This window comes from Pipistrellus kuhlii, unplaced genomic scaffold (genome assembly GCF_014108245.1).
Source record: "Pipistrellus kuhlii isolate mPipKuh1 unplaced genomic scaffold, mPipKuh1.p scaffold_m20_p_13, whole genome shotgun sequence".
Lineage (NCBI taxonomy): Eukaryota > Metazoa > Chordata > Mammalia > Chiroptera > Vespertilionidae > Pipistrellus > Pipistrellus kuhlii.
In genome coordinates, this window is record NW_023425438.1 from 6,622,529 (window position 1) to 6,649,335 (window position 26,807).

General features: G+C 36.0%; 1 protein-coding gene across 7 annotated transcripts in view; it reads right to left on the reverse strand.

Moving 5' to 3' along the window:
• Window positions 1-26,807, reverse strand: part of ITSN2 (intersectin 2) — an 87,006-nt gene that overhangs the window by 24,312 nt on the left and 35,887 nt on the right. For 4 of the 7 annotated variants that reach the window (XR_004987333.2, XM_036434717.2, XM_045580504.1 and 1 more), the window contains 15 exons: window positions 26,699-26,786; window positions 24,476-24,615; window positions 23,389-23,469; window positions 18,621-18,757; window positions 17,150-17,286; window positions 15,554-15,651; window positions 14,986-15,161; window positions 14,537-14,681; window positions 12,608-12,813; window positions 11,905-11,969; window positions 10,806-10,972; window positions 8,967-9,012; window positions 8,761-8,882; window positions 6,330-6,426; window positions 5,722-5,913 (listed from right to left, as the gene is read on the reverse strand). Coding sequence is in view for 6 of the 7 variants with exons in the window: in XM_036434717.2 (XP_036290610.1) it covers window positions 5,722-5,913; window positions 6,330-6,426; window positions 8,761-8,882; window positions 8,967-9,012; window positions 10,806-10,972; window positions 11,905-11,969; window positions 12,608-12,813; window positions 14,537-14,681; window positions 14,986-15,161; window positions 15,554-15,651; window positions 17,150-17,286; window positions 18,621-18,757; window positions 23,389-23,469; window positions 24,476-24,615; window positions 26,699-26,786 (1,897 nt within the window). In the remaining variant the exon portion in view is untranslated. Of the gene's footprint in view, window positions 1-392; window positions 3,625-5,721; window positions 5,914-6,329; window positions 6,427-8,760; window positions 8,883-8,966; window positions 9,013-10,805; window positions 10,973-11,904; window positions 11,970-12,607; window positions 12,814-14,536; window positions 14,682-14,985; window positions 15,162-15,553; window positions 15,652-17,149; window positions 17,287-18,620; window positions 18,758-23,388; window positions 23,470-24,475; window positions 24,616-26,698; window positions 26,787-26,807 lie in introns of those variants that run through there. The other 3 variants (XM_045580506.1, XM_045580507.1, XM_045580502.1) reach the window with 3 other exon arrangements.

The window sequence follows — 26,807 nt, forward strand, 5'->3', positions numbered from 1 at the left end:
CTTAAGTGTAATACTGGTTAAGCATTCACTGCAGTTTCTTAATATATATATTTCCTTTGTACTAAAATGTCTTAACTACATTTGCAATGACTATCAACTTATAAATTCATTATAATATTTTTAGAAAAAAGTTGCAGAGTAGAGTATTACCCTACACATTTTCCTTTACTTTCAAATCAAAATTTCTTTTGCTTTTGAAATAAATTAAACTACTTCAATCTTGACCACTTAAAAATTTCTTTGCCCCCTGTAATATAAAGCAATTCATTGGCCTGTATCCAGAGATTACATTAAGGAAAAAGAAAAAATCCAAAGAAATTCAACCATGACTACTTATAAATAACAAAAAATGTTTTAAATGATGCTTCCAAAGAAATACACAATACAAGTAATGTAGTTTGTGTCCTTTTAATAAACACATTTGCATAGTTATATTACAACTTTGTAAAAATAAAAAGATTACCTCATGCCAAGCGTGCCCAGCATTTGCACAGTCTTAATACCTTTGATAGCATAGTTTTTAAGACACACAAAATAAAAATTTAAGGCAAAAAACAGCACTTTGCAACAATTTAATAATTTATTACATTACAGTAGCATCACAGCAGCATCCAACAATGCCACTCTAGGCAAAAGTCTCTCAGAATTTCCATTATAGATTCTATTTACAAGAATTTATAACTTGTAAAATTCATTCTAAGAAAAAATTTGGCAAATAAAGCTTTGACTGGAATTGGCATTTCTTTCTCTACTTTTCCTTCCTTCACTTTCTTTACTTAAAGCTATCTGTATTCACACTGTATTTTAGAACACTAAAATAGCAGTTACATTGTTTTAATAGTTCTATTATTTTAAAATGACACTTTAAGATAAAGTTTTTGAGGAAACTCTACAATGGGTAAGTCTGATTTAAATTTTCTAAAAAATCAGGTTTGGTTTTAGATCTGATTTTTTTTTTTTTTTTTACTGCTGGAAAACCCATTAGATTTGATTACATACTTAAAAATGATTATCACATACTACAATGTTCAAATAAACGTTACTTCCTACAGAATTCAGATTTATTCAGTGGTTTTCCCACTTTAAAATTCTTTCCTCCTAACATTGCTTTCTAAGTAAATTGAAAGCTGCCTCATACCGAATGAGGAAGAGAGCAAACGTGGCAGAATATGAGGTATCGATCGCAAAGGATTGCATGCACTTTTAAGAAGGTCAGGTTATTATACGTCATCTATTTCCTTTATTTTTAGCTTTCTCTCAAATATATGACAAAATACCTACACAAGGAGAGGTATTTCAGTTAAATACAGTAAATACATTTCCCAGACTGATATTTAGCTTAAATATGTCATTATGCGATGTAGTCCATAGGTACCTTTGAATACATTTTTTTCAAATTGACTACAGATGCTAAGCTCTACCTGAATGTCATTCTTAATAAACTTCATCAGTGTAAAAGTGAATGATCTGCACTATAAAATACCTTTGAAATAATTCATTAATATATTAGGTAAGTCCATATGCAAAAAATAATTATACCGAAATGTTATGCTAAATCACGTGGCTAATTATCAGTGGTCTGATTTCTAATCTCAGGGTTTATAATGGACTTAAAGTAACTGTCCTTAATCTGAACTAAAGGATGCAAAAGCAGAAAGTTCATAACATTAAAAAGCAAGATCAAGTAATCTGTACAATTTGGAGGATTGGTTGAATTCACAAGGACACAACCTTTGTACTATTCCTTTTATTGACTGCAGGTGAATCTATTATTCCACCTGTAAAGTGGTATTATTGCTTTCTATTAATGTCCTATTTTTTAAAAGTATCATGATGATGCCAAATATTAAAAATTGAGCTGGTCTCATAATTACAAATCCCTACCCCAGGGAGCACACATACATATCACCACACATCCCAATAACATGAAATATTTTGGAACACAGACATTTGAACTTTGTGAAGTTCTAACTAAACTGTTGATTCTTTCTCAAGTGTTGTAAAGTTATGATTTAGGCAATGCATAACTGAAGTCATTCATTCATAATGTATAGGCACATCAACATAAATATTGCACAAAATATGTTTTTAACTTAAACTCAAAGATATAAAAACATATTTCACTCCTAAAGAACTCTGTGAGGAAATAAAAGTGTGACTGTATGTACACATTTCCTGATAATACTTGGACATTCATAAACAGTAGATTGCACTGCAGTTTGTAAACATTATACATTGCATAAGCTTCTCATTGATTTTCAAAGAGTTTAATACTGGCCACTAAAATGCCTGTTTGTTTTAGCTAAGAACTCTCACACTTATTAGTTTTTAATAATGTTTAGCATCTTTAAAGTATTTCCATTCAAGAAAAAGTAAAATCCTGTGCCAAAGTAGCCAGTGTGGTTGAATAGAGATTAGCCAGAGAATCTGGCTGGTAAAGTCAATCTTCTAGCCTCAAAGCACTCTGTGGACATGGAGGAATGCCAGCACACATGCCTCTCCTTCACCCGAATTCATTCTTGACGAGGCAGACAGAGCCGCCTGTTTGCCTGCTTCAGGGGCATTTAAACTCTTCAAAGATTCCTTATGACCTTTACTAAGTATATTAAGAAGAACGTCAACCAGTGTCTTTTTATGACCTGGGACATGTGGCCACCTAATTAAAATAGGTAACATGAATTTTTACTTTAAAATGTATCATAGATATACTCGGTCTAAGCTAGGGAAAGTTTCCTATCTCGGGGTCTGTGATGGGAGCCTTTCATTTCCCCAAATTAATACACTTCTAGGTCATTAAAGAGGAAGTTAGTTAACTGCTGCAGGACATGATGCAGTATCTTCACGTCCAGAGCACAAAGATTCAAGGTCACTACCACAGTCTGTGCTCATTCCTGGGCAGCTCAACAGATGAAACATCCCATTCTGCACATACTGATGGCTGCCCACTGACCCCTTCTGAAAAGCTCCCCAAAATATTATTGCTTCTACCCCCAAATACACAGAAAATACACAAAAGGTTATTTCCAGTTCTTGGCCTTTAACAAATTTAACAAATCGAATAGTGGCATATTGAAAGTAACAAATTAAACACTGCATATCTGGGGACAAATCACACATTGAACCAATTAAGAGCTCACTGTAATTAGGATTAGATCAAACATAAGAGCAAAACATAAGCAAATTTTATCTGAATTCTGTAATCAATATACAAGTTGCGATAACATTAGAAAAGCATGGCAGCTCATTCCAAACCAGCAAGAACAGTTTGTGCAAATAGTGGGTCTTTGTGTGTTTGAATTCCCACCGTGTAGGGGAAAACTCAATGTGCATGCTAATAACCTATAATTACCAAATTAAAAAAGAAGGAAAATGCTAAAGGATGCCAGAGTGAACAGCAGGGAAAGCCACACAAAGACCCACTATCCTTTAACTTGTTACAAATAAATGTTAACTGTAAGTTAGAAACACAAAGAAATAATCACAAGTGGCTCTAACATTCGAACCGAAGTTAACGGATTGTGTAGGAGATATTTGATCAGGGCTGCCTGCCCTGCCTCCACGCTAGAGTCAAACTTGGATAGTGGGTCTCTGGGGTGCTTTCACACTGGAAGACAACATTGGGTCCTATAAAAAGAAAAATGAGGAATAAAATGAACATAAAGCAAATTAAGGGGTGAGAAAAAATTTGACTAATAACATGCAACATCAACTAGTAATAAATTTGAATTATTACTACTCTCAACCTTTAAAAAATACAGTCATGCGCTGCTTAACGATGGGGATCCTTCCTCAGAAATGCAACATCAGGTGACTTCATCACAGTGCAAACACCACAAGCGCACTTACACACAGACGGTATAGCCTGCTACCTACTAGGCTACATGTTGTAACGCCGTCACATACAGGTCTTTCTTTGACCAAAATGCCGTTATGGGGCACACTGACTATATCCTAATTACATAAGAAAATGAAAATAATACTTCTAAGGGCCCAAGAAATGCAAGTGGTAATCTAAAATTTAATCAGTTTTTACTGACTCCTACACGCCTGGCTATACTCCTTTGGAACAGCTTTTATTTATTCTTTGTATTCCTTACAGAGGCTTAATTGGAAAAAGTATCCCACCACAGAAAAAAAAAGATCGACAACAATGAACCCTTTGGACAACCATCACTTTATATCATAGACACTATAAAAGCCAAATGTACGAACATACGGAATGGCCCCGGGATCACTACCCACATAATGGATCATTACCCAGCGGGTCTGAAAGTTTCTTTTTTCTCTCTGATTCCGGAAAGGTGCCTCAGACATTCCTGATTGATCACATCAGCTGCCAAGCACCCAAAACTGCCAAACCATCTGCAGCGCTTAAAATGCTCATTCATTTGGTAATCCAAGTTTCTCCTGAAACCCTGCGATATATTTGGGGATGTTCAAACCATGAACAACTGGACTCCTCCCACCTCCGAATTGGGAAATTTAATTGTATCACCTAGGAAAGTCTTCTTCCGGGCGAGGACTATCTTTACAAGCTCCAAAGTAAAAACAATGCACGAATATTTCAAAATTATAGTATAAAAGAAATTCGCAATACTTGCACTGAATTGTAAGCATCTCAGCTTTGACTGGGTTACCATTTATTTCCTCTCAAAAACTAAATTACAATGAAAGGTTAAATTTATTAATTTATCAATAATGATAAAAATACAAATCATGAACATTTTGTAAAAAAAAAAAGAGCCAAAACCAGTTTGGCTCAGTGGATAGAGCGTCGGCCTGTGGACTGAAAGGTCCCGGGTTCGATTCTGGTCAAGGGCATGTATTGTACCTTGGTTGCGGGTGCTTCCCCAGCGGGGGTGTGTGCAGGGGACAGCTGATCGATGATTCTCTCTCATCGATGTTTCTGGCTCTCTGTTCCTCTCTCTTCCTCTCTGTGAAAAATCAATTAAAAAAAAAAAAAAAAAGAAATCCAAACGATGGGAGGACAGTGACGTCCATTTTATAAAGGTAAAAGTATGTCCAAGTACTGTTTGTTCTCTAATTTACTGTTAATTCATATTTACTCTCAAATATAAGAAAAGCTAGATAACTACCAAGGGATAATTTGATGTAATATCAAATATCACACTTAGAGATCTGGACGTTTATTCTACAAACAGTGAAATAGATCTTGATTCATGTACCTCTCGTGGCATGAGGTATCCATGTAAATAATCATCTAAGGAGAGTTTTGAAATCAGTCACTTTAAATAGTTTTCAAATTTTATTCTTAACTGGATGATGTGTACAGTAAATATGTGGGAAATATATGCGAAGGTGGAAAAATTAATAGCACATACACTAAAAGGGTAATTTTTAATAGGTAAGTAGGATACTCACTATCTACTCTTTATTAAGCTGAAAAAGACTATTGCCCGCTGCAAGGATGGTGGTAAAGGGAAATTGCAGTATAGACTGCAGTCATACCGAAGAACCCATAAAAGAAAGATACGTTTTTCAGATGAAGTCAATAGCAAAGCTAGGAAACAAATATTTAAAATAAAGCCATATAACTTCAGAATAGTGAAGAGTTTCCTATGGCATTTTTCTTACTTTAAACATTCATGTACATTTGCTAAGAGTGCCGATTTTAACGTGTGACCCGGGACAGCAATAAGTGCAGTGTTGCAGGTGAGAGCTTTTGCATTAGTTGAGAGGCAAATAGTTTGATTTACTCACACTGTTGACTTGGGTCGGAGTCTGTTGTCATCTTAACATAGTTTGAAGGGAAGAGACCAGTCACCCCATTGATTTCTCCCTGCCACCAGTCAGGATCATCTTTGTTCAAAACATTGATAAGTTGTCCCTTGGAGAAGTTTAGCTCATCTTCATTATTCGCTGCATAGTCATACATAGCGATCACCTGACACACTACCAGAAAAAGGAAAACAAGACAACAAATGAACGATTCCCATAGGCTCACATGGATATGTTACTCTGACATCAGATGTTAAACTTGCCTAAAATTGCCCTTTGGCTGCTCTCTCCCACCCTCCTTTGGCCATTCTGCTTTATAAACACCATCCTTTCCAAACTACAGTTAAAAAGCTAAGTGAACTGCTTCACGCTAAGTCTGATGGTACAGTAATTCCAATTGAGAAATTTTAAGGAGTGAAAAGGTTCAAGTATTCATTTGACAGTTGGCTGTTTCTACACAGAACTTTTTGGAAAGGAAGTTCTCTAGAAAGGAGAAATTTTTAATATTTTTCAGAGTTAGCTTTTCTGAGAAGTTGGTGAGTTTTAACAAAAATTCTCTATGATGAAACGCAAGTTAACTCATTCCATACCAGGATGAAAGGCAGGTGTAGTTCTTTCACTACTTGGACCCAAAAGTTTAACATGGCTGGCAGGAAACCATCCTTTCTGTCTCTTTTTGCCTCTGGCCTGTAAAATTAGCAAAAGGAGTACGAAAGATGAGATTAAAACAAATTACTGAGACATAAACAAAGCATGTAGAAAAGTCCTGTGTAGTAAAGAATTTAACCTTGCTCAAAGAAAGGCCTGGTTTTTGTCTTTGGCTCCTGGGAGGTCATCTTTAAACCTCTGGAATGTCAAGACTGATGAGTGTCTGAGTTTACCTGGGGCCCTGACCATGCCAGAGTCTTAACCATGTGATTTATGGTGGGTGGTCTGGGTCACGTAGTCTGAACTCAACCTCTGGAGAGACTGGAGACTGAGTTCATCCATACAGACAGCCAACCATGTCTATGTGATAGAGCCCCATAACACGCTGGACACCAAAGCTCAAGTGAGCGCCCGTGGCTGGCAGTACCTGTGGGTCCTTTGTAGGAAGTTAAGTGCTGATCAGGACTCCACTGGGAGAGAACAGCTGGGAGCTCTGTGTTTGGAACCCATCTTTTCCCTGGGCTAATTTTAATCTACATCCTTTGGCTGTAATAAACTGTAGCCATGTGTGTAACACAGTAGTCCCCCCTTAATCCATGGTTTTGTTTGCCACAGTTTCAGTTACCCACAGTCAATTGTGGTGTGAAAATATTAATAAATTCCAGAAAGAAACCATTCTTCAGATCTGAGTTACACTCTGTTCTGAGTAACGTGATGGAATCTCACCCCATCCCTCTCCGTACACCCAGGACATGCATCACCCCTTTGTCCAGTGTTTCCATGCTGTATGCAATATCTGCCTGTCGGTCAGTAATTCTCTAGGTTATTATATCCACTGTCATGGCATTGTAGTGTTTATGTTTAAGTAACCCTTATTTTATTTTATAATGGCGCAAAAGCACAAGAGTAGTGATGCAGACAATTAGGAAATGCCAAAGAGAAGCTGGAAAGTGCTTCCTTTAAGTGAAAAGGTAAGTACAGTACAATAAAATATTTTGACAGAGATCACATCCACGTAACTTTTATTACAATATACTTTTATACTTTTTCTACCTTAGTATTGGTTTTTATGAATCTCTTAATATGTCTAATTCCTAAATTAACCACTATCATAGGTATATATGTAAAGGAAAGAACATGGTACATAGAGGATTCAGTACCATCTGTGGTTTCAGGCATCCACTGGGGACTACTGTAGCTTTCAGTAGGTCCTGTGAGTTCTAGCAAACTTGAACTTCAGAGTGGTCCAGAGACCTCCAAACTTAAAACTGGTGTCAGAGTAGGGGTGCTCTTGGGAAGCCCTGAATTTTGCACTGGCCTTCCAGGTCAGTATCAAACAACTGGAAGATTCAATGTGAAGCTCAAAGTGCAGTTCAAAACACTATTTGTGGAAGTCTATTTGAAGATGTTTCAGGCTCAGAATTATCTGCATATTTCACACAAGTAATATTTATAAAATAAGAACACATTTCTAGAGTTCTTGTAATAAATTCAAGTCAGCACTTAAAATGGCACAGCCCATAGTAAGCACTTCTTGGGACTTCGATAATTAGTCAGGAGACCACAAATAAAATTTGTGGAGAGCCATGTTTCCTACTTAGTTGGGTCAATCTTCAAAGCAAATAGAAGGTGGGATTTCAGGGTGCTGAATAGTACTTTTTGAATAAAAAGGTACTGAATTTTGAACATCCACTGTTCTTTAGGATTGTAAGACTAATTTGCAAGAATGAAGCTATGTTTATCCTCCTTATTACAATCATACGTAAATCTTACATAAAAATACGACTGTACCTCTCATCACCTTTTAATCCCACAAGGCTCTTTGATTTTAACTAGCAATGAAATTTTAAGAGAGAGAGAAAAAAACACTCTGTATCAAAACATATGCAATAATTGCCTCTGCTAACTTTTCAGAGACATAAAACATGCTCATTTATGCCAGTACTTCCTTTCTTTGCACCAATGTGTCAAAAACATGAGATCATGAGAGGAAAGTCCAATGTTTTCTCAGGGCATGTCCTTAGACCATGTCCATGCTTTTTCTCCCAGAGGCTGGGGTTATCCCAACCCGGGTTATCCCAGACAAAGATGATGCTATGCTTACATTTAAGAAGGAGACCTGTGGTTTATTGAAGGAAGTATTACTGGAAAATTATGTCTTTTGAGAAAAATATTCTCATATATTGTTACTTATAATATCAATTCAACTATGCTAAAAATAAACAGTGAAAAGACTAGAGAGAATCATTATACACTAACATGTTCATGTAGGTTACCTCTAAGTGGTGATCTAAAATTTTTATTAGTTTTAATTTTAGTGAGCATGCACTAGTTTTATAATAAAATCGATAGATGGTATTTGAAGATGATTACCTGTAACTCCCCTTGCCACCAGCCACTCGTGTTTTTCTTTAATATCAGTATTAACTGTCCTGGGGCGAGGCTGAGCTGCTCCGTGCCGGAAGCCGTGTACGCGGAAGTCACCTGAGCAATCTCTGAGAATAAAAATAAACGAGAAACTATGAACTCAAGGCTATGAAGCACTTCAGTAATTTTTTTCATTTCATCGTTATACATACCAGGTTTCTTGTTTGATGCTCCAGATTTGCTAGCACTCCCAAAACTCTGTAAGGAGAAGATATACTGTTTTATCATTTCCCAAGAATCCAGGTGTAAAAGTACAAAGGTTATTAGGAATTAGTGACGTCTAATGCCTTGGTTTGTTTCTTTAAATGAAGAGCAAAATGACAACCTTACATTAACCAAAAACGTTAAGAATCCCATACTTGTGGGAATTCTGGTCTGCTAACAGAGCATATTAGAGACAAGTAACTAATGTGCATCCCGACTCAACAAGAATTCCTCCTGAACATTAAATGTGACTACCAAGGTCAAATATGCCCCATTTAAGTTAGCACCACATTCAGTCTATGTGTCCTGGATATGTTAAGGCATATGTGAGTTCTGCTCCTGCTGCATTGGAGCAAAAAAAAAATAAAAAAAAATAAAAAAATTATTTTACATTTTTTTTGCTATGTCCCCTCTCATCCTGATCTAAGAACAAAAGATCCTTACTCCAGCAACTATAACCTGTTTGACTTCTCAGGATAAGTTGGGCCAACCACATTTCTTTCCTCTTTTTAGGAATCTGAATAAGAAGCGAAAGTTTGCCGAAACCGGTTTGGCTCAATGGATAGAGCGTCGGCTTGGGGATTGAAGGGACCCGGGTTCGATTCCGGTCAAGGGCATGTACCTTGGTTACAGGCATATCCCCATTAGGGGGTGTGCAAGAGGCAGCTGATCGATGACTCTCTCTCATCGGTGTTTCTAACTCTCTATCTCTCTCCTTTCCTCTCTGTACAAAATCAATAAAATATATATATAAAAAAAAGAAGAAAAAAAAAAGAAGCAGCAGTGAATGTTTAAATTGTTTTCTGTTGGTGGATGCAGCTGCAGTAAAAGTACTGGAGCAGAGTGGATGTGAGAATCTTGCTGTCTTCAATTAGGCCAGACATTAAAGAGGTTTTCAAACACAAAACATGCCACTCTTTTCACTAAAAAAAATTTTTTTGGAAATATATAAATAGTTGTTTTTTTCCATAAAAATCAAGTTATTTATGTTATTACACAATGAGTAACTCTTCTATGTTAAAATAAATTTAAAATATATATATATTTTAAAATATATTTTTATTGATTTTAGAAAGAAAGGGAGCAGGATAGAGAAATAGAAACATCAACGATGACAGAGAATCACTGATTGGCTGCCTCCTGCACGCTCCCTACTAGGGGGGACTAAGCCCATAACCCCAGCATGCACCCTTGGCCGGAATCAAACCTGGGACCCTTTAGTCCAACCGAGGTCTGAAAGATTGGCGACCACTGCTTTAGTGTGCAGGCCAACGCTCTATTCGCTGAGCCAAAAATATTTTAAAAATTTCAGTTTTATGGAAAATATCACTAGATATAGCCCATATATTAAACAAAACAAAACAACCTCTCTGGAGTCCCCAGTAATTTTTAAGAATGTAAAAAATTCCTGAAACAAAAGAAATTTAATAACTGCTGCAGTATAACATATTATTAGTGGGATAAAAAGAAGTAGGAACTCAGTATAGGCTGAGTCACATTAATGTCAGAATCTTAAAGGATTTACAAACTCCTTCGAGGAGGTTCCTTACAAAGCCTCCCTGATTATGGGAGTTATCATGAAGCCCAGCCATACCCATGTCTCTTGTTCTTAGAATTTCATCAAATCCTGCCTCCCTTCTCTCTCTACCAGGATCCCTATAATAAACTATTTTACTGGAGTGACCTTGAGTGGTTTCCTAGTAACCAAAAGCAGCCTGACCAAAACCAAATTCATGAGTCTCTGTTTTAAGTATAAACCTTGATAAATAAAATGGAATGAACTCTACCTCTTGATCTTTTGGTTTGACATAATTTGATGGGAAAATTCCAGTTCTATCTCCAATACTGCCTGTCCACCATTCTCCATCTTTCTGAGTCACCAGTATTTCTTCGCCTTCTGAGAATGTCAAATCTCCAGGTTCTACACTTGAATACGGATAAAGTGCAATATACTCTGTAGGAAACAAAGCAAAAAGGAGAGAATTTTGGTTGAAAATTTCCGAAGTGTAAGCCTATTTTCCCCATTCTTTGGAGGCTGTGTTTTATTCATCCCTGTATATTTCAGGCTGTAGCACAGAATCTCTAATTAGAGTAATGCTGAACGATTTGTTTAATTTACTATTAAATTGATTTTCTTGAGCAATATGAACATAAACTGTACTTTCACTACTCAACTAATTTTATAATGGACATATATAATTCATTTGTAAACCTACAGGGTGGGGCAAAAAGGTTTACAGTTGTTTGCATGGAAAATAATACAATAATAAATAATACAAAAATATACCGTTTCGTGTACTCACTACAAGCCTATTTTTGCCCTATCCTGTATTGTAACTATTCATAGAAAAAAAAATGTCTGCAAAGACAATAGACAATCTTTACTTAATTTTTCAGCACATTAACAAGATCAAAATAATTTATTAGTCAAACAACCCCAAGGGCTATAAATATTCTTTGTAATATTTAAAGTGTATTTTGACGACAAATTCTACTTAATTATTTATATGGTACACTGTAATTAAAATGCAATTTGTAAATAAACTAAATGTACTAAAATTTCTTTACATCCTAAACATCTATAATGTGGATATATAATAGCAGGAAAACAAAAACTTTTGTGCTATCTCATTGCAACACTTTTATTTATGATCTTATTTATTGAGGCAGTGCATGGTGAAATTTTATAGTACTGATTTTTTAAAAGTGCCAAATATATTCAGTCAAATGTTTTATATATCCTCAATATTCATGTGAAATAGGCAAGGGGCTGGTTTTCCTAACCTCACTTCAATAATGAAGACAGAGAAATATGGAGAATAAAAACTGTGGGAAGTTAGCTGGTAATCTGACTCCCATCTAATATACAAATTGTCAAAAGCTCACCTTCTCCAACTGTATAGGCTGCGGAGGTAGGTTTCTTGTTTACAGCTGCATACAGAGCTTCTGGCCTGCCAAATAAACACACAAACAGATAAAACAGGGACATCAACAATCAAAAGACAAGAAAAGTATTTGATGAATACAGCAGCACATTTTTTTAGGGCTATCTAAATTAATTTTTCAAATGTGCTATTATTTTGCATTTCCAAAGGGATTTAAAAGACATAAGTGCCCGGCTGGCGTGGCTCAATGGTTGAGTGTCGACCTATGAACTACGAGGTCAGGGTTCGATTCTGTTCAAGGGCACATGCCCAGTTTTGGGCTCGATACCCAGTTTGGGGGCATGCAGTAGGCAGCTGATCAATGATTCCCTCTCATCATTATGTTTCTATCTCTTTCTCCCTCTTCCTTCTTCTCTGAAATCAATTTTTTTTTTTAAAGAACAGTTTTAAATGGGCAGTTATTTGGTAAATTACATATGGAGCATGAATCAGTATAAGGAAAAGCAAAAGTAATACATAAATCTTACTGTTTACTTAGAGCACACAACATTAATATATATATATTACTGAACAACATCAGACAATAAAAAATAATAACATCTGGCCAGTGTGGCTCAGTGGTTGAGTGACCTCTGAACCAGGAGGCTGACTCATCAGTGAAGCACCAACATCCACACTTCACGAGAACACTCAGAAATGCTTACTCTTCTCGCCTGACTTCGCTCCCAGGGATGATTTTGACGTAAGATTTTGGAAACCACCCTCTTCCTCCATGGACCTCACCAAACCACCAATTTTCTTGCTGCTCCAAGACAGTAATAACATCATGTTTTGAGAAGTTCAAGTGGTTATCTTTCTTTGCAGTCCAGGAACAAAGGGCCTGTGCTTTTAGGTTTTCTACAACCTGTCCCTGTGAATACAAAAATACAAAATTAGAAACAAAACATTAATAATCAGGATATACTTCCTGTTCAAACAGCAGATGAGTTTGGTATGGTGGTGACTTATTACTAACTAGAGGCCAGGTGCACGAATTCGTGTACAGGTGGGGACTGGCCAGCCTGTGCCGATCAGGGGGAGGGGACGCGGTAGGCTGGCTGGCTGGCCCACTCCCAGTCGGGTCCCTGATTAGGCTGGTTGGCCAGCCCCAGTACGAGTCACAGCGATCAGTTGTTCTGGTCATTCTGGTCACTTGGCTTTTATATGTATAGATAGATGGTGACTTAAGACAACCTTAATCTATTGACTTAAAATTGTCTATGACAGACAACCATCTGAGGAGTCTTCTGGTAAGTTAGAGACTGAACGTCTACCATGCAAGGACAGATCTTGGCATTAAGTACCACTGTACAGAAAGTGAGCACTGGCTACTCTGTACGTAAGAGAACAAATGAAAAGGGAAAGCTACTGCAAGCCTGTCTCTCCTCCAGTGTCCAATGTCTCCTCCGGCAGTGGACGCAGGTGACTCCTCAGAGGAGGAGTGGTTTTGTTTGGCTGACAAGGCTAATCTCTTTACCTCTGCTCTAATCTTGTTAGGCCCTCCCATTTTCTAAAAACAGTGTGACACTGTGAAGACCCTCTCCTGAATCTTCCATCTCTTCCATCTATCTACTATTCTACCTACTTGTTCTTCCAAATTTATTAAAGAAAGAACAGTCTTAAACTTGCTTTCCAATTTCATCCCTTAATCCATTTTAACTTAGTTTTTATACCCATATACTGAACTTCTTTTTGAGGTCATTGATAACAAAAAACCAAAAGCTTCTTCCAAACTTTATTTTCTCTGACATAATTAAAACCTTTGCAGTTCCTCATAATTAAAACCTTTACAGTTATTTATTTATATGTCTGTCTCATTAGATTATGACTTCTTACTGGCAGGGATTTTAAAAAATATATATTTTATTGATTTTTTACAGAGAGGAAGAGAGAGATAGAAACATCGATGAAAGAGAATCATCTATCAGCTGCCTCTTGCACACCCGCTACTGGGGATGTGCCAGCAACCAAGGTACATGCCCTTGACCGGAATCAAACCTGGGACCTTTCAATCTGTAGGCCGATTCTCTATCCACTAAGCCAAACTGGTTTTGGCAGGGATTTTTTTTCCCCCCATTAAATTTCAAGCACATAATAAAGTGCCTGGAACCTACAGTCACACAATAAACATTTTTTGAGTGAAGGTAAAATCTCTAGGACTCTATTCTGATGAAATCTGCAATTTTTAAATATAATGTTGGTTAACAATGCTTGTAACAGTTATATCTAAGCTAGAGGCTAAATATACATACCACAGTTCCCACATAAATGATTTAAGAAAAAAAACACATACAAAAACCCAAATCTCTTCTTATAATAACTACAAATTAAGAACATTATAATCTGATTTATAAAAATGGTATTTTGAAGTTACAAGTCTTAGCTGCCACTTGATACCATAAGAATAAATGGTTGAAAAACCTCTAAGTAATAATAATTTCTTCATATCACATGTGAGTGATAAGAATAAAACTAAGTGCTACAAACTCTAGTTAAACAAGTAAGTAATGCCTTTGTATGAAAATCTTCATTCTATTTTATATACACCAGGAGCAATGTCGAAAGATAAAGCACAAAATATTGACGATCCATACCTGTCCATGAATAGGGGACACAGATCCAGGGGACACAGTGCGAGTAAAAGCTGACTTTTTCTGCCATGATGTATTAACAGTTAGGTTTGAAAAAGATACATTTTGATAATCAGTCACTGATGCTGGCTGATTTGAAGAAAGTGATCTGTAAATAGAAAACCTTTATAAGTATACTTAATTGTTTAGAATCTAATGAAGCACTACCAGTGTATCAATTTGTAATATAATACATGATGTTTAAACACAATTTGTGGAAAAAAGAATTCATGAACAAACTACTGGCCTATGTTTTAATTACCAAGTTTCAGTATTAATATCAGAACAGGAGGTACTCTTGAAGAGTCTAGTACAGATTATAAAACAATTAAGTCACAGGTTGACATAAATGCATACTGGGCATTCACTCATTTGCAGAGCTATATAAACTCTACTGTTAGCTAAACACTTACTCAGAAGAAGTTGAGGTAGCAGATAAAGATACTGTGGGAGGAAGTATGGCCTTTTTCGGAGACACAGATTTTTCACTCGATGGCATTTTTTCTACATAGTTGCATGGAAACCAGCCAAACTTTCCTTGGAAACTACCATAAAGCCAACCAGGTTCTCCTGTGGTTTTCTCATCAACCTATGGAAACGAAAAGAAGGGTTAACAGTAGAAAGCCACACTTGTACAGTGGAAAGAGTTGCAGACTTGCACACAACCACCATGATGCTGCTAGAGTCAGGCTGATAGCCGAGATGTCTCCTAAGTGGCTAAGGGTGGGCAGTGTATGCAGCACAGACATGCCGGACACTGTGATAATGCACACCCCACCAGGACGGAACACAATGTCATCATGCTGCTCAGAATGGCAGGCTACTTAAAACTTATCAATTGTTTTATTTCTGGAATTTTCCATTTAATATTTTCAGACTGTGATTGACCAAGGGTAACTGAAATCACAGAAAGTGAAACTACAGATAAGACAGATATTGCATTGTATTCAGTTTGTGAGAAAAAAAGAGACTGTTTCCTACCTGTATTATATCCCCAGTATTAAAACTCATCTCATCATGGCTCCTTGCTTCAAAGGGATATAAAGCTCTATAATTCACCAACTCACTAGCTGGCTCACCTAAAGAGAAGATAATTGTCATTATTTGCTACTTTCATGTATACATTTTGCTATGACTCAATAAAGAACGCTCAAAAGAAAAAACTGAGAATCAAACTGTATGATGAAAATCCACTTGTACAGTCTTGTTAGAGGATTTAAATATCTTGAATAGTCTTAAAATCACTATAAAAGCAGACAAGGATGCACATCTGAAGTAAAGTTGGAGGCAGTAAACAAAGAGATAACTTGCAGGTTTGCCATGTGAAGGGATCTAAGGGAGTGATGGTGGCTGAGCAGTGCAAAGTAGAAGCAGCAAGTGGCTTATTAGTTTGATCAGAATGTAACAGGGAAAAAGAGCACGAAAAGGGAGGTCACCAATGAGAAGATTAGTAAGTAACCAGAGTTGACTAAAGAAAGATCTATACATGTATCAGTATGGTTCTAAAAGAAAAACCACAGGAGGGCTCACAAATACACTAGACTTGATAAGATTAAAATATTTTACTTTGGTCATTTGTAGAATAAATGTTTTTGCTTATAAAATTTTCAACACATTGTATTACTAAGGATTTAATGATCTATATATTCAAAAGAGATATAATAATAATAAAAAATATTTTAGGAATGGTATATAAAAAACACAGTAATGTTCTAAACACGTTTAATGTGCAAAGACTTAAATTTTTTAAAAAAATACGTATTTTATTAATTTTTTTACAGAGAGGAAAAGAGAGGGAGAGAAAGTCAGAAACGCCAATGAGAGAAAAACATAGATCAGCTGCCTCCTGCACACCCCCCACCGGGGATGTGCCTGCAACCAAGGTACATGCCCTTGACCGGAATCGAACCTGGGACCCTGGAATCCGCAGGCCGATGCTCTATCCACTGAGCCAACTTGGTTAGGGCAAGACTTAAAATTTTATTGTTTCATTAAAATAAATACTAGCTGAAAAAGTATTTGAAACTGTTCACTTAGATTATGAAAACCACGTCATGGTCTGTTCATAGTGATGACTTACCTTCTTTTCTCAATTTTTTTTTTTTTTTAAGATTTCTACCCTCTGTCTTTAAAAAAAAAAAAAAAAAATATATATATATATATATATATATATATATATATATATATATATATTTATTGATTTCAGAGAGAGGAAGGGAGAAGGAGAGAGAGAAACATCAATGATGACAGAGAATCACTTACTGGCTGCCTCCTGTACATCCCTTACTAGGGATCAAGCCCAAGCATGTGCCCTGACCAGGAATCAAACTGCGACCTCCAGGTTCATTGGTCGATGCTTAACCAACTGAGAAATCCCTGCTGGGCTGCCTTCAGTTTGTTTTAATAAGTCTACACAATTCTCATCCAAGTTGAATTTAGAAAAGAACTTTTTTTCTGATTCTAAGATAGTTATCTGTTTAGTGTTTTTTTTCTTTTTGCCTTTCATCAGAATCTTTCTTTTTTCTTTTGTTGCTCTGTCTCAGAAAAATCAAATCTTATTTTTATTTGTATCCTTACATTGTTTGTCCTCAGTTTTCTTTTCCTCTTTTTGAACTTTTTCTTGGGTCTTTTCTTCCTGGAGCCGCTTTTGTTTTTCTTCTTCCTCCTTTCTAAGATTTTCTCTCCATAAGTTTTCTTTTCCTTGCTTTGCTTTCCTTTACATAAAAGAGAAAGAGTTTGCACAATGTCCTAATTTTTTAAAAACAAAACAAAAATAAAACAGATCTTGCTCTTGACAAACTGAAGAAATATTACATCTATTTAGATATAATATATAGTTAAATATATATCTACATATGTATCTATATCTATATTTATATAGATATAGATATAGATAAAGCTTAAGCAACTGTTTTGACCAAACGACTGGAATGACAGGTCGACCAGCTGCTCTGATGTGCACTGACCACCAGGGGGCAGATGTTCAACACAGGAGCTGCCCCCTGGTGGTCACTGTGCTCTCACAGCCAACCTCCCCCAAACCCTCCCCACTGCCTGCAAAACTCCCGCAGTCCCTCCCCCTGTCCAACAGGCCCCAGCTGGCCCGCCCGATGAGGATTGGGAGAGGTGGCCCTGACAGGCCCTGATTGCTGGCCAGGCCTAGGGACCCCACCTGTGCATGAATTTCTTGCACTGGAGCTCTAGTAATCTTATATAGTAATTATATATTTATTGTAGCAAAGAGATATGAGTTGCTATACCTATTTTTCTTTTGTCAGAATGGCAAGAAATTTTTTTGGTGTGCTGGAGAATTTTAGTAATTAGTTCTTATGTGCCATGAGATGAAAAGCTAAAAATCACTGCTCTAAATGAATGGTTCTACGCTTCAGATACCACACTGTCCTACTTTTCCTCGCTATAAACGAAGGCAACTGATATATCTCAGTGGTACAAAGAGAACTGCACAACACAAAATTCTACACTCAGTCTTATCATTCTACAAAAGTATTTAGTTTTTTTCATCTTTCAGGTCTGACTCCAAAGCCCATAGTTTTCACTCATGAAACATAAAAATTGATTACTGTAAATTTAGTTCCTAAAAGAAGAAATGAATTTCTAAAATTTAGAATTTAATTAGCATCTTAGGACAATCCTTTTATTTATCTTTTATTCCCCTTAAATTTTCATAGTCAAACTAGACGTATAGGTAACAAAATTTGAATTCTTGAGTAATATCTTAAATAATAAAAGGCTTATATGCAAATCAACCGAACGGCAGAACGACTGGTTGCTATGATGTGCAATGACCACCAGGGGGCAGATGCTCAACAAAGGAGCCAGGCTCACGTCTCGCCACAGCAGCAGTGGCAGGAGACTCTCCCACCACTAAGGATGTCCAGGGAGTGGACCTAAGTTGCCTGAGAGAGGGTGAAGGCCAGGCTGAGGGACCACGCTCTCTCCCACCACTTCCCGCTCCCCCACCTTGCCCAGTATACGATTCTCAAGCACTGGGCCTCTAGTAGAATAATAACTTTATCAGCTATATTACCTTACAGCCTCATCTTCTAGTTTCTTTTTTTGTATTAGCTCTGACCTTTTTCTTTCTATTTCCATTAACTTGTTATGTTTGATTTTGTGAAGCTGTTCAAGAGCTAACTGCTGTGTATTGTAGGTTTTTCTCAGTTCCTAAGGAGAAAATGAAAATAAGTCAATTAGGCCATTAATTTAAATATTGTTTTTATATAATGAGTCATTTTCATTAAAAGACAAAAATCTTAAAGCAAGTTAAGCTAAAGTAAAAATATTGAAAGTTTAAAAACATCTACATGATTAAAAACATAACAATACAATACATATTTAAGCCATGTAGTCATTGAGGACAAAGACCTGTTTAAAACCATCTACTTTTGTATTAATTCATTCCTAAGGAACACAGAATCTTTACAAACCAATTCTCTGATTTGATAATTCATGTTTAACTTAAAAGCAATGCATTAAAACTTCTTAAAACAATGTGCTTGTTACAACATTTTAAGAGGAATTTCATTCAGCCAATTTTTTACATATGTAGTTTAATTGAGTATATCTAGTAGATACTTATTTAAGTTTTTACTCAAAATATAAAGGACTACTGTTCCTGATCCCCAAATTAGCTATCCTACTGTCACCTGTATAAATTAAAATCTCATCTTCCCTTTACTTAACTTTGGATACACAGGTTAAGAAGAAACTAAACCACTAAAGATTGTACTGACAAATCCTACCTTCCCTCTAAGGAAAAGTACACCCCAAACATTATTCAAAGTCAACAGTGGTGACTTTGCAACACACTAAAGATAATTTGAAGATTCATGATAATCCCTTCCCCAATAAGAACAACAAAATACGTGTATAGCACATATATATACTCTCATTTAATCATCATAAGACTCTGCAAAGAAGGAAGAGCTGACATTGTTCGCTTATTTTCATAAAAGAAAGTTTGGAGATTAAATGACAAATATTTACACAACTAGCAAATGGCATGGATGAGACCAGAACTAATTTCTTTAGATTCCTAGGCCAGTACTTTTCCCATTATTCCTCACTGCTAAAGATACAATATTGTGTGAATTTCCTTAATGTAATAATGGCCTATCAAATGTCTTATCTTTTGGCTTTCCTATTTGTCTTAGTATGACTTGAGCCAAGGAGTAAAAATTATCACTGATCTTCTATATGTCTATTACAGGATCCAATAAAACAATTTCTTAAGATACTTTATTTATTTATTTATTTATTTATTTATTTATTTATTTATTTATTTTCCTCACTAGAGGATGTTTTTTTCCATTGATTTTTAGAGAGTGCTGAAGGGAGAGGGAGAGTCAGAAACACTGACGTGAGAGAAACATATTGATTAGTTGACTCTTGCATGCCCGGTACATGCCCTTGATGGGAATTGAACCCAGGACCCTTCAGTCTGCAGGCCATTGCTATATCTACTGAGCCAAACTGGGTAGGGCTTTAAAGATACTTTTAATATTATTCATGTTTCACCACAGTTGCCAAAAGGAGTGATCAGATGCTCTACTATCCCAAAGGGGGTTGGTAATTTGGCAATGACATTAGTTTCTTCTTTTTTTATAGCGGCATAGTATTCCATTGTGTAGATAAACCAGTTTTTTAATCCACTCAGATGCTGATGGGCACTTAGGTTGTTTCCAAATCTTCACTATTGTAAATTGTGCTGCTGTGAACATAGGGGTGCATATATCCTTTCTGATAGGTGTTTCTGTTTTTTTTGGATATAATCCTAGAAGTGGGATCACTGAGTCAAATGGGAGTTCCATTTTTAACTTTCTGAGGAAACTCCGTACTGTCTTCCACAGCGGCTGCACAGTCTGCATTCCCACCAGCAGTGCGCGAGGATTTCCTTTTCTCCACATCCTTGCCAGCACTTGTCATTTATTGATGACAGCCATTCTGACAGGTGTGAGATGGTATCTCACAGTTATTTTGATTGCATCTCTCAGATGATTAGCGACTTGAGCATGTTTTCATATGTCTCTTGGCCTTCTGCATATCCTCTTTTAAAAAGTATCAATTTAGGTCTTTTGCCCATTTTTTGATTGGATCGTTTATCGTCTTTTTGTTAGGTTGTATCCCCCATGTGTTATACTGGAAGTATTCTTTTTATCTAATCCTTTAAATTATAGATTATTTTAATCTGCTTCCCTAGGGACTTTATCAACCACCATTTTATATATTCAATGTCACTCAATCTCTCATTTTCCTCCCTCCTCTTTTTAAAAACATGTTTTTATTGATTTCAGAGAGAAAGGAAGAGAGAGATAAAAACATCAATTATGAGAGAGAATCATTGATTAGTTGCCTCCTGCACACCCTTCTGGGGAATTGAGTCTGCAACCTGGCTACGTGCCCTGACCAGGAATTAAACTTTGACCTCCTGGTTCATGGGTTAATGCTCAACCACTGAGCCACTCTGGCTGGGTCCTTCCTCTTTTGTTATCATCTCCTTCAAATCTGTCTGTATTCCTCCTTTCCTTTTGCATTAAAAAAATAGCCTTTACTTAAAAGAATAAACTACATGGAGTCAGAAGTGTTCCTAAAATATGAACTACTACTACATGGTTCTCTGCTGTTTTTTGACTAATCTCATTGTGCTTTTTTTCCTCATAAACTCTAATAGTAACCCTAAATGCTGCATATTTTCTGACTGAGAACATTTAAAACCATCCATTCATTAAACATGTATTTATTGCCACCCACTATCTTCCATGCACTAAGTGCTGGTAATTTGGCAATGGAATTAGTCAACCATCACTAAGACATTGAGTTGGATGTGGTTGCCTAACCATCATCTCCAGCCTTTTATCTTATCCATTTACTATGTGGCTATATGTCTTACAGAAAGCTGATCCTACCTCCAAGGCTGGTCCTAACTTTTCTTTTTTCTTCCCCGGCTTTACTGAGGTATAACCGGCAAATAAAAATTTACATATTTTATACACTGTGAAATAATCACCACAATCAACCTCATTAAAATAGCAATCTCCTCACATATGTAGTTCTCTCCTCAGTGTTAAGAACTTTAAGATCTATCCTCTTAGGAAATTTCAAGAAAACTAAACAGTATTGTTAACTATAGTCACCCTGCTGTACATTAGATCCCAGAACTTATTCCTCTTACATAAGCAAACTTTGAACCCTTTATCCTTCAAACCTTTCTTCCAAAGACCAAAGTTTTCCTTTGGCCTCATGCTCTGTTCACTCTCCTCTTAATGTTGCTCACATTCAACCCTTCCTCAACTTCCATTCCTGATCTGTTGCAATCGTGCTTCTGCTTGTCATTCAACTGAAATGGCACTTCAAAGGTCTTCAAAGGTCTCCTTGTTGACAATTCCATGAACCTTTTTCATTACTATGTTAACTGATTGCTCTGTATCACTTTACCATACTGATTAAGAGGGACTCTATTCTTGCTTTCTGTGACACCACGGCCAGTCTTCCTAACCACTTCAACAGTATAGGTCTCACCCCCTTTTAGTTTTCTAAATGATGAAAGTCTGAATAAGCAGTGAAAGGCTAGAAGGCAGGAAGCAGAACGAAAAAAGCAAAACAAGAGGTAAGGATAATCTGCTGGCCTGTGGAGAATCAAATGTTATGTGAAAGAATCAGACTTGCGTGTGTGAGTATAATCCCCACGTCATCATTAAACCCATTTTACAGATAAAGAAACTGAAGTTTAAATTTTTGTGTAATTTGTAGCAAAAGTTCTAAAATCAGATAATTTGGCCATTTTGCCACTATAGCCACAAAGGAAAAGCTGATGTTGTCGTTCCAATTTGCCCTATCTTTGCTTAGGCAACAAAAGAGCTCCATTTATCACACCCCTGTCTTGGCTGTGCATATGCAAACTACTGCCTACAGCCATCCATTTTAGTCCCTGGTTGAAGGCAGTCAGAATCTACTAGGTTAGCACATGGTATATTTGAAGCACCTTTCTTTAAACTACAGTGAGACCTCGCTTAACATTGTCAAAAGGTTCTTTAACTTTTAAGTGAAACAACGTATAGCAAAACTAATTTTACCATAGGCTAACTGTTATAAACAAGAGTTCAGTTTCTATGGCATCTCATCAGTGTTATAACAAGACTACATTGAATAAACCATTACTTGAGGACATGCTATATATTAAAACAGGGATTCATTGAGTATTTTAAATACTCATATGCTATATATGACAAAGTGAACTCTTTATTTACACGTGATTTAAACGTTTTTATCTGAAGTGCAAGCATGTCTAAACATGAAGCCTGGTAACTAGATATAACTAAAGCTGCCCCTGCATTATTGGTTAAAATAGTTCCATAGCAGTATTAGAAAGCAAACCATTATATGCATGATATAACCTAGTCCTAGATTTCAGAAAGTAAAAGTTTTATTTTAAACAGTTATCTTCAGTGATATGGGTAAATGACTTAATCTCACACTCTTTTATCTTTCCTTTTAATTCAATCAGTGATCATCCAATCAGCTAACCCAGCTCACAGGAATGACGTAAGGGAACCCAGTGATATTTCTAAGTGTCTGGGTTCCTTATGAGGAAGGCACTCATATTGATTTCTGGCATTAGAATCAAACAGGCAGTTAGATAGCAGAAGGATATTCAAGCAAGCAGGAAGAAAAAGGTCTATATTACATATGTTATTTCAAACAAAGATATTCAGATAAATGCAAAAAATAGTCTAGTTAAAAAAAAAAGAAAACAGTAAAGTAACTCAAAGCAAAGGAGCTAGATATTAGAAAATAACCTTAAGTAAGAGGAAGAGGTTGTTGAGACAGCTGAGCAGAGACAAAAGGCACTGAAGAACAGAGTCATCCATATTCCCACACTGCAAGATAAGGCAGATAAAAAGCCAATTAAACTATGTACAGATTAAAAAAAATAATGTAGGGAAGTTAACTTGGCTGGCTTGTCTGTCCATCAATGACAAATTATTTGGTTATTTTTTTTTCTATAATAAATATATACATGTGTGAAATGTATTAATATGCACCTCAAATTTCTCTTCCTTAGTTGAACCCACATCACCTTTTTTTATTTTATTTGTTTATTCTAGAGTTTGTGTCATGTTATTCTAAACAGCAAGATAAAAGTCACATAGCTGCCTGAAAAGCTATGCAATACTTTATGCTCTGAAAACTTTATGCTTGGTTAGAAAAGGAAAACTTTATGCTCAGTTAGAAAGGAATAACTCCCAAATTTGAATGATGTGCCATCAGTCTGGTTTTTAGCTTTTCAAATCCCCTTCATAGGTCTAGTTTCAGTATACTACTAATTCTGCACAAAATGATAGACATACAATATATAATTTGGATTTCTGCTCTGCTCTGCAGCAAATAATGAATCATGAACTTATTTTCATGGTAAGTTTATTGTGCCAGAGTATGCTTTAGATTTCACTGATTATTACATTATTTCACAAAGGTTAAGTAAATTAAATTGTAACAAAGAAAAAAAAATTAGTGTTAGAAGAGCTTCTACAAGGACTATTATAAATTTTCCATATTCCCGATTTTAGAATTTTGCCCAAGATCATGCTGGCTGAGATCCATTCTTTGATATTGACAAAGGTAATTATTTTTAAAATGTGCAAATGCTAATAAAAAGTCATCAAAAACTGAAAACTATAGCAAATAATGGTTAGTTACATGACATAATGTTTACATCTACAAAGTACATGTAAAACGATCTTGCAATTCTAGTATAGCTCAAATTATAAATTATGAAAATGTACTATATATAAAAATAATTTCACATATTCATTCTATTAGTCAAAATAATGAAGATAAGAAGGCAGCTAACCAAAAATGAATGTAATAGAATATAATAAATACCTTTAGTTGACTGTTAAATGAGTCCATTTCTGATAACTTAGATGCAGTTTCTTTTTCCAGTGCATCTAACTGTTCTTTAAGTCTTTGGCATAATTCTTCCTTTTCTAATGATTTTTTATGAAGTAGACTGACCCCTAAATCTGAAATACAGACATCAGACAGTTTACATTTGGTAGAAATTTCTATGTCTTTACAAGTAATTGGCATTTGCTGTCTGGTCAAATTGGTGTAACCAGAGAAAGACAAAGGATGCACATGCATAATGTGGATCAGCTGAAGAGATAAAAACTCAGTGGTCAAAATGACCCCTTTCAGATTAGACCTTGGGAAGCTCTCCCTATGGGAATGTGTAAGCAGTGGTTCTTACTCAGAAAGCACCAGGACTTGAAGGTGCTCTGCTTGAGGTAAGGCTTTTCTCTAACCTGATCCTCAGACTCTCTTTCTATACAAAGGCATCATGTCTCTGATCTCATTTATGAGGTGATGGATATAAAGCCATTCGTGTAAAGTGTAGCCCACAGTAAATACTCAATTACCGTATTTTTCGGACCATAAGACGCTCCGGACCATAAGACGCACCAGTTTTTAGAGAAGGGAAATGAAGAAAAAAAGATTCTGAAACAAATAGTGTCCTAAAATATTTTATGTGCATTAAAACCCAACATCACAGGCTATATTTGGACCATAAGACGCAGGGACTTTCCCCCCCACTTCTGAGGGGGGGGGGAAAGTGCGTCTTATGGTCCGAAAAATACGGTAACAGCAGCTATTGTCAAAGTAGCTTTCTACTTATTCTTTGTGCTTCCAAGAACAGGGGAATATTCATAGTAAGGACTCAGTAAATATTACAAACTGGATTATTTAGTAATGTTCCCAAGGAAGTAAGAACAGAAGGCTTTCTTTTATATAACTTCTTACATAGTCATGCAGGGATGGAGAAATTACCGTAGATAGAAATATACACTGAGTGGCCAGATTATTATGATCTCTGAACCACTCAGTGTGTGTATACATATATTAGAGGCCTGGTGCATGAATTCATGCATGGGTGGCATCCGGCCAGCCTGGCCAGGGGGAGAGAACATGGGCAGTTGGCCGGCCTGCCTGCTGGTCAAACTCCTGGGAGGGGACAATTTGCATATTAACCTTTTACTGTATAGGATATACACTGAGTAGCCAGATTATTATGTGTTCAGAGAGCATAATAATCTGGCTACTCAGTATATAATGCAGATTACATTACAATAAATTAAAATAGCAATCTTATTATTTACATACATATTTAAACTTTATTAAATTTTTTAAAATATAGACATCTAGTATAAAACTATAAAATATTTTTAAAAGCTAGTGTAAAATAAAGGAAACACATTAAAGAGTAAAAAAACTCCCCTTTATTTCAACTCTCACCTTATTCCCCACTTAGGCATTTACATTTAGATATGAGCATAATCAATACTTATTTCCAAAGGATTTTAATGGGATCATATTGTATACACTGCCCAACAATTTGTTTTAAATTTAGTAAACATCTCCTACATAACAGTTCTTTACAATTCATGCAGGATATGGCCAAAATGTACGGTCTTGTGTTAGAGCCAAACCTAGATCTTGTTTAATTGTACTCGGGCATTTTATTTGATTAATATTTGAAATATGTAAATATAGTAAGACATATCACAATGATTATTTATTTTTATTAATATAATGTTCTAACATGTGGTATTTTTCACATTAATTTGAAATTTTTAACTACCGACAAAAAATGTTATTTATAACAGAATAATGCTATCTTAAAAAGTACCGTATTTTTCGGACCATAAGACGCACTTTTCCCCCCCCAGAAGTGGGGGGAAAAGTCCCTGCGTCTTATGGTCCAAATATAGCCTACACATATACTTTAAAAAAAAAGTTTTTTTACTTGCCCGGCTCTGTGTGGTCTCTGTGTGCTTGCCCGGCTCTAAAATGGTTCTAAATGCTGCTGTTTACTTTACAGGGTTGATTACATGTGTTTATGACTGTGATGTTGGGTTTTAATGCACATAAAATATTTTAGGACACTATTTGTTTCAGAATCTTTTTTTCTTCATTTCCCTTCTCTAAAAACTGGTGCGTCTTATGGTCCGGAGCGTCTTATGGTCCAAAAAATACGGTAACAGAATATATTGATAAAGTCAGTTATTCAGAAAAGAATAAAAGGCAAAACAAAACTTAGAGACTTACCAGGTGTGTTACCAAGCTGTATGTTTTTAATTCTTTCGTTTAATAATTGCTTCTCAGGTACCAAGTAGATAAGCTTATTTTGATATTCCTTATAAAAAGAAAAAGTAGT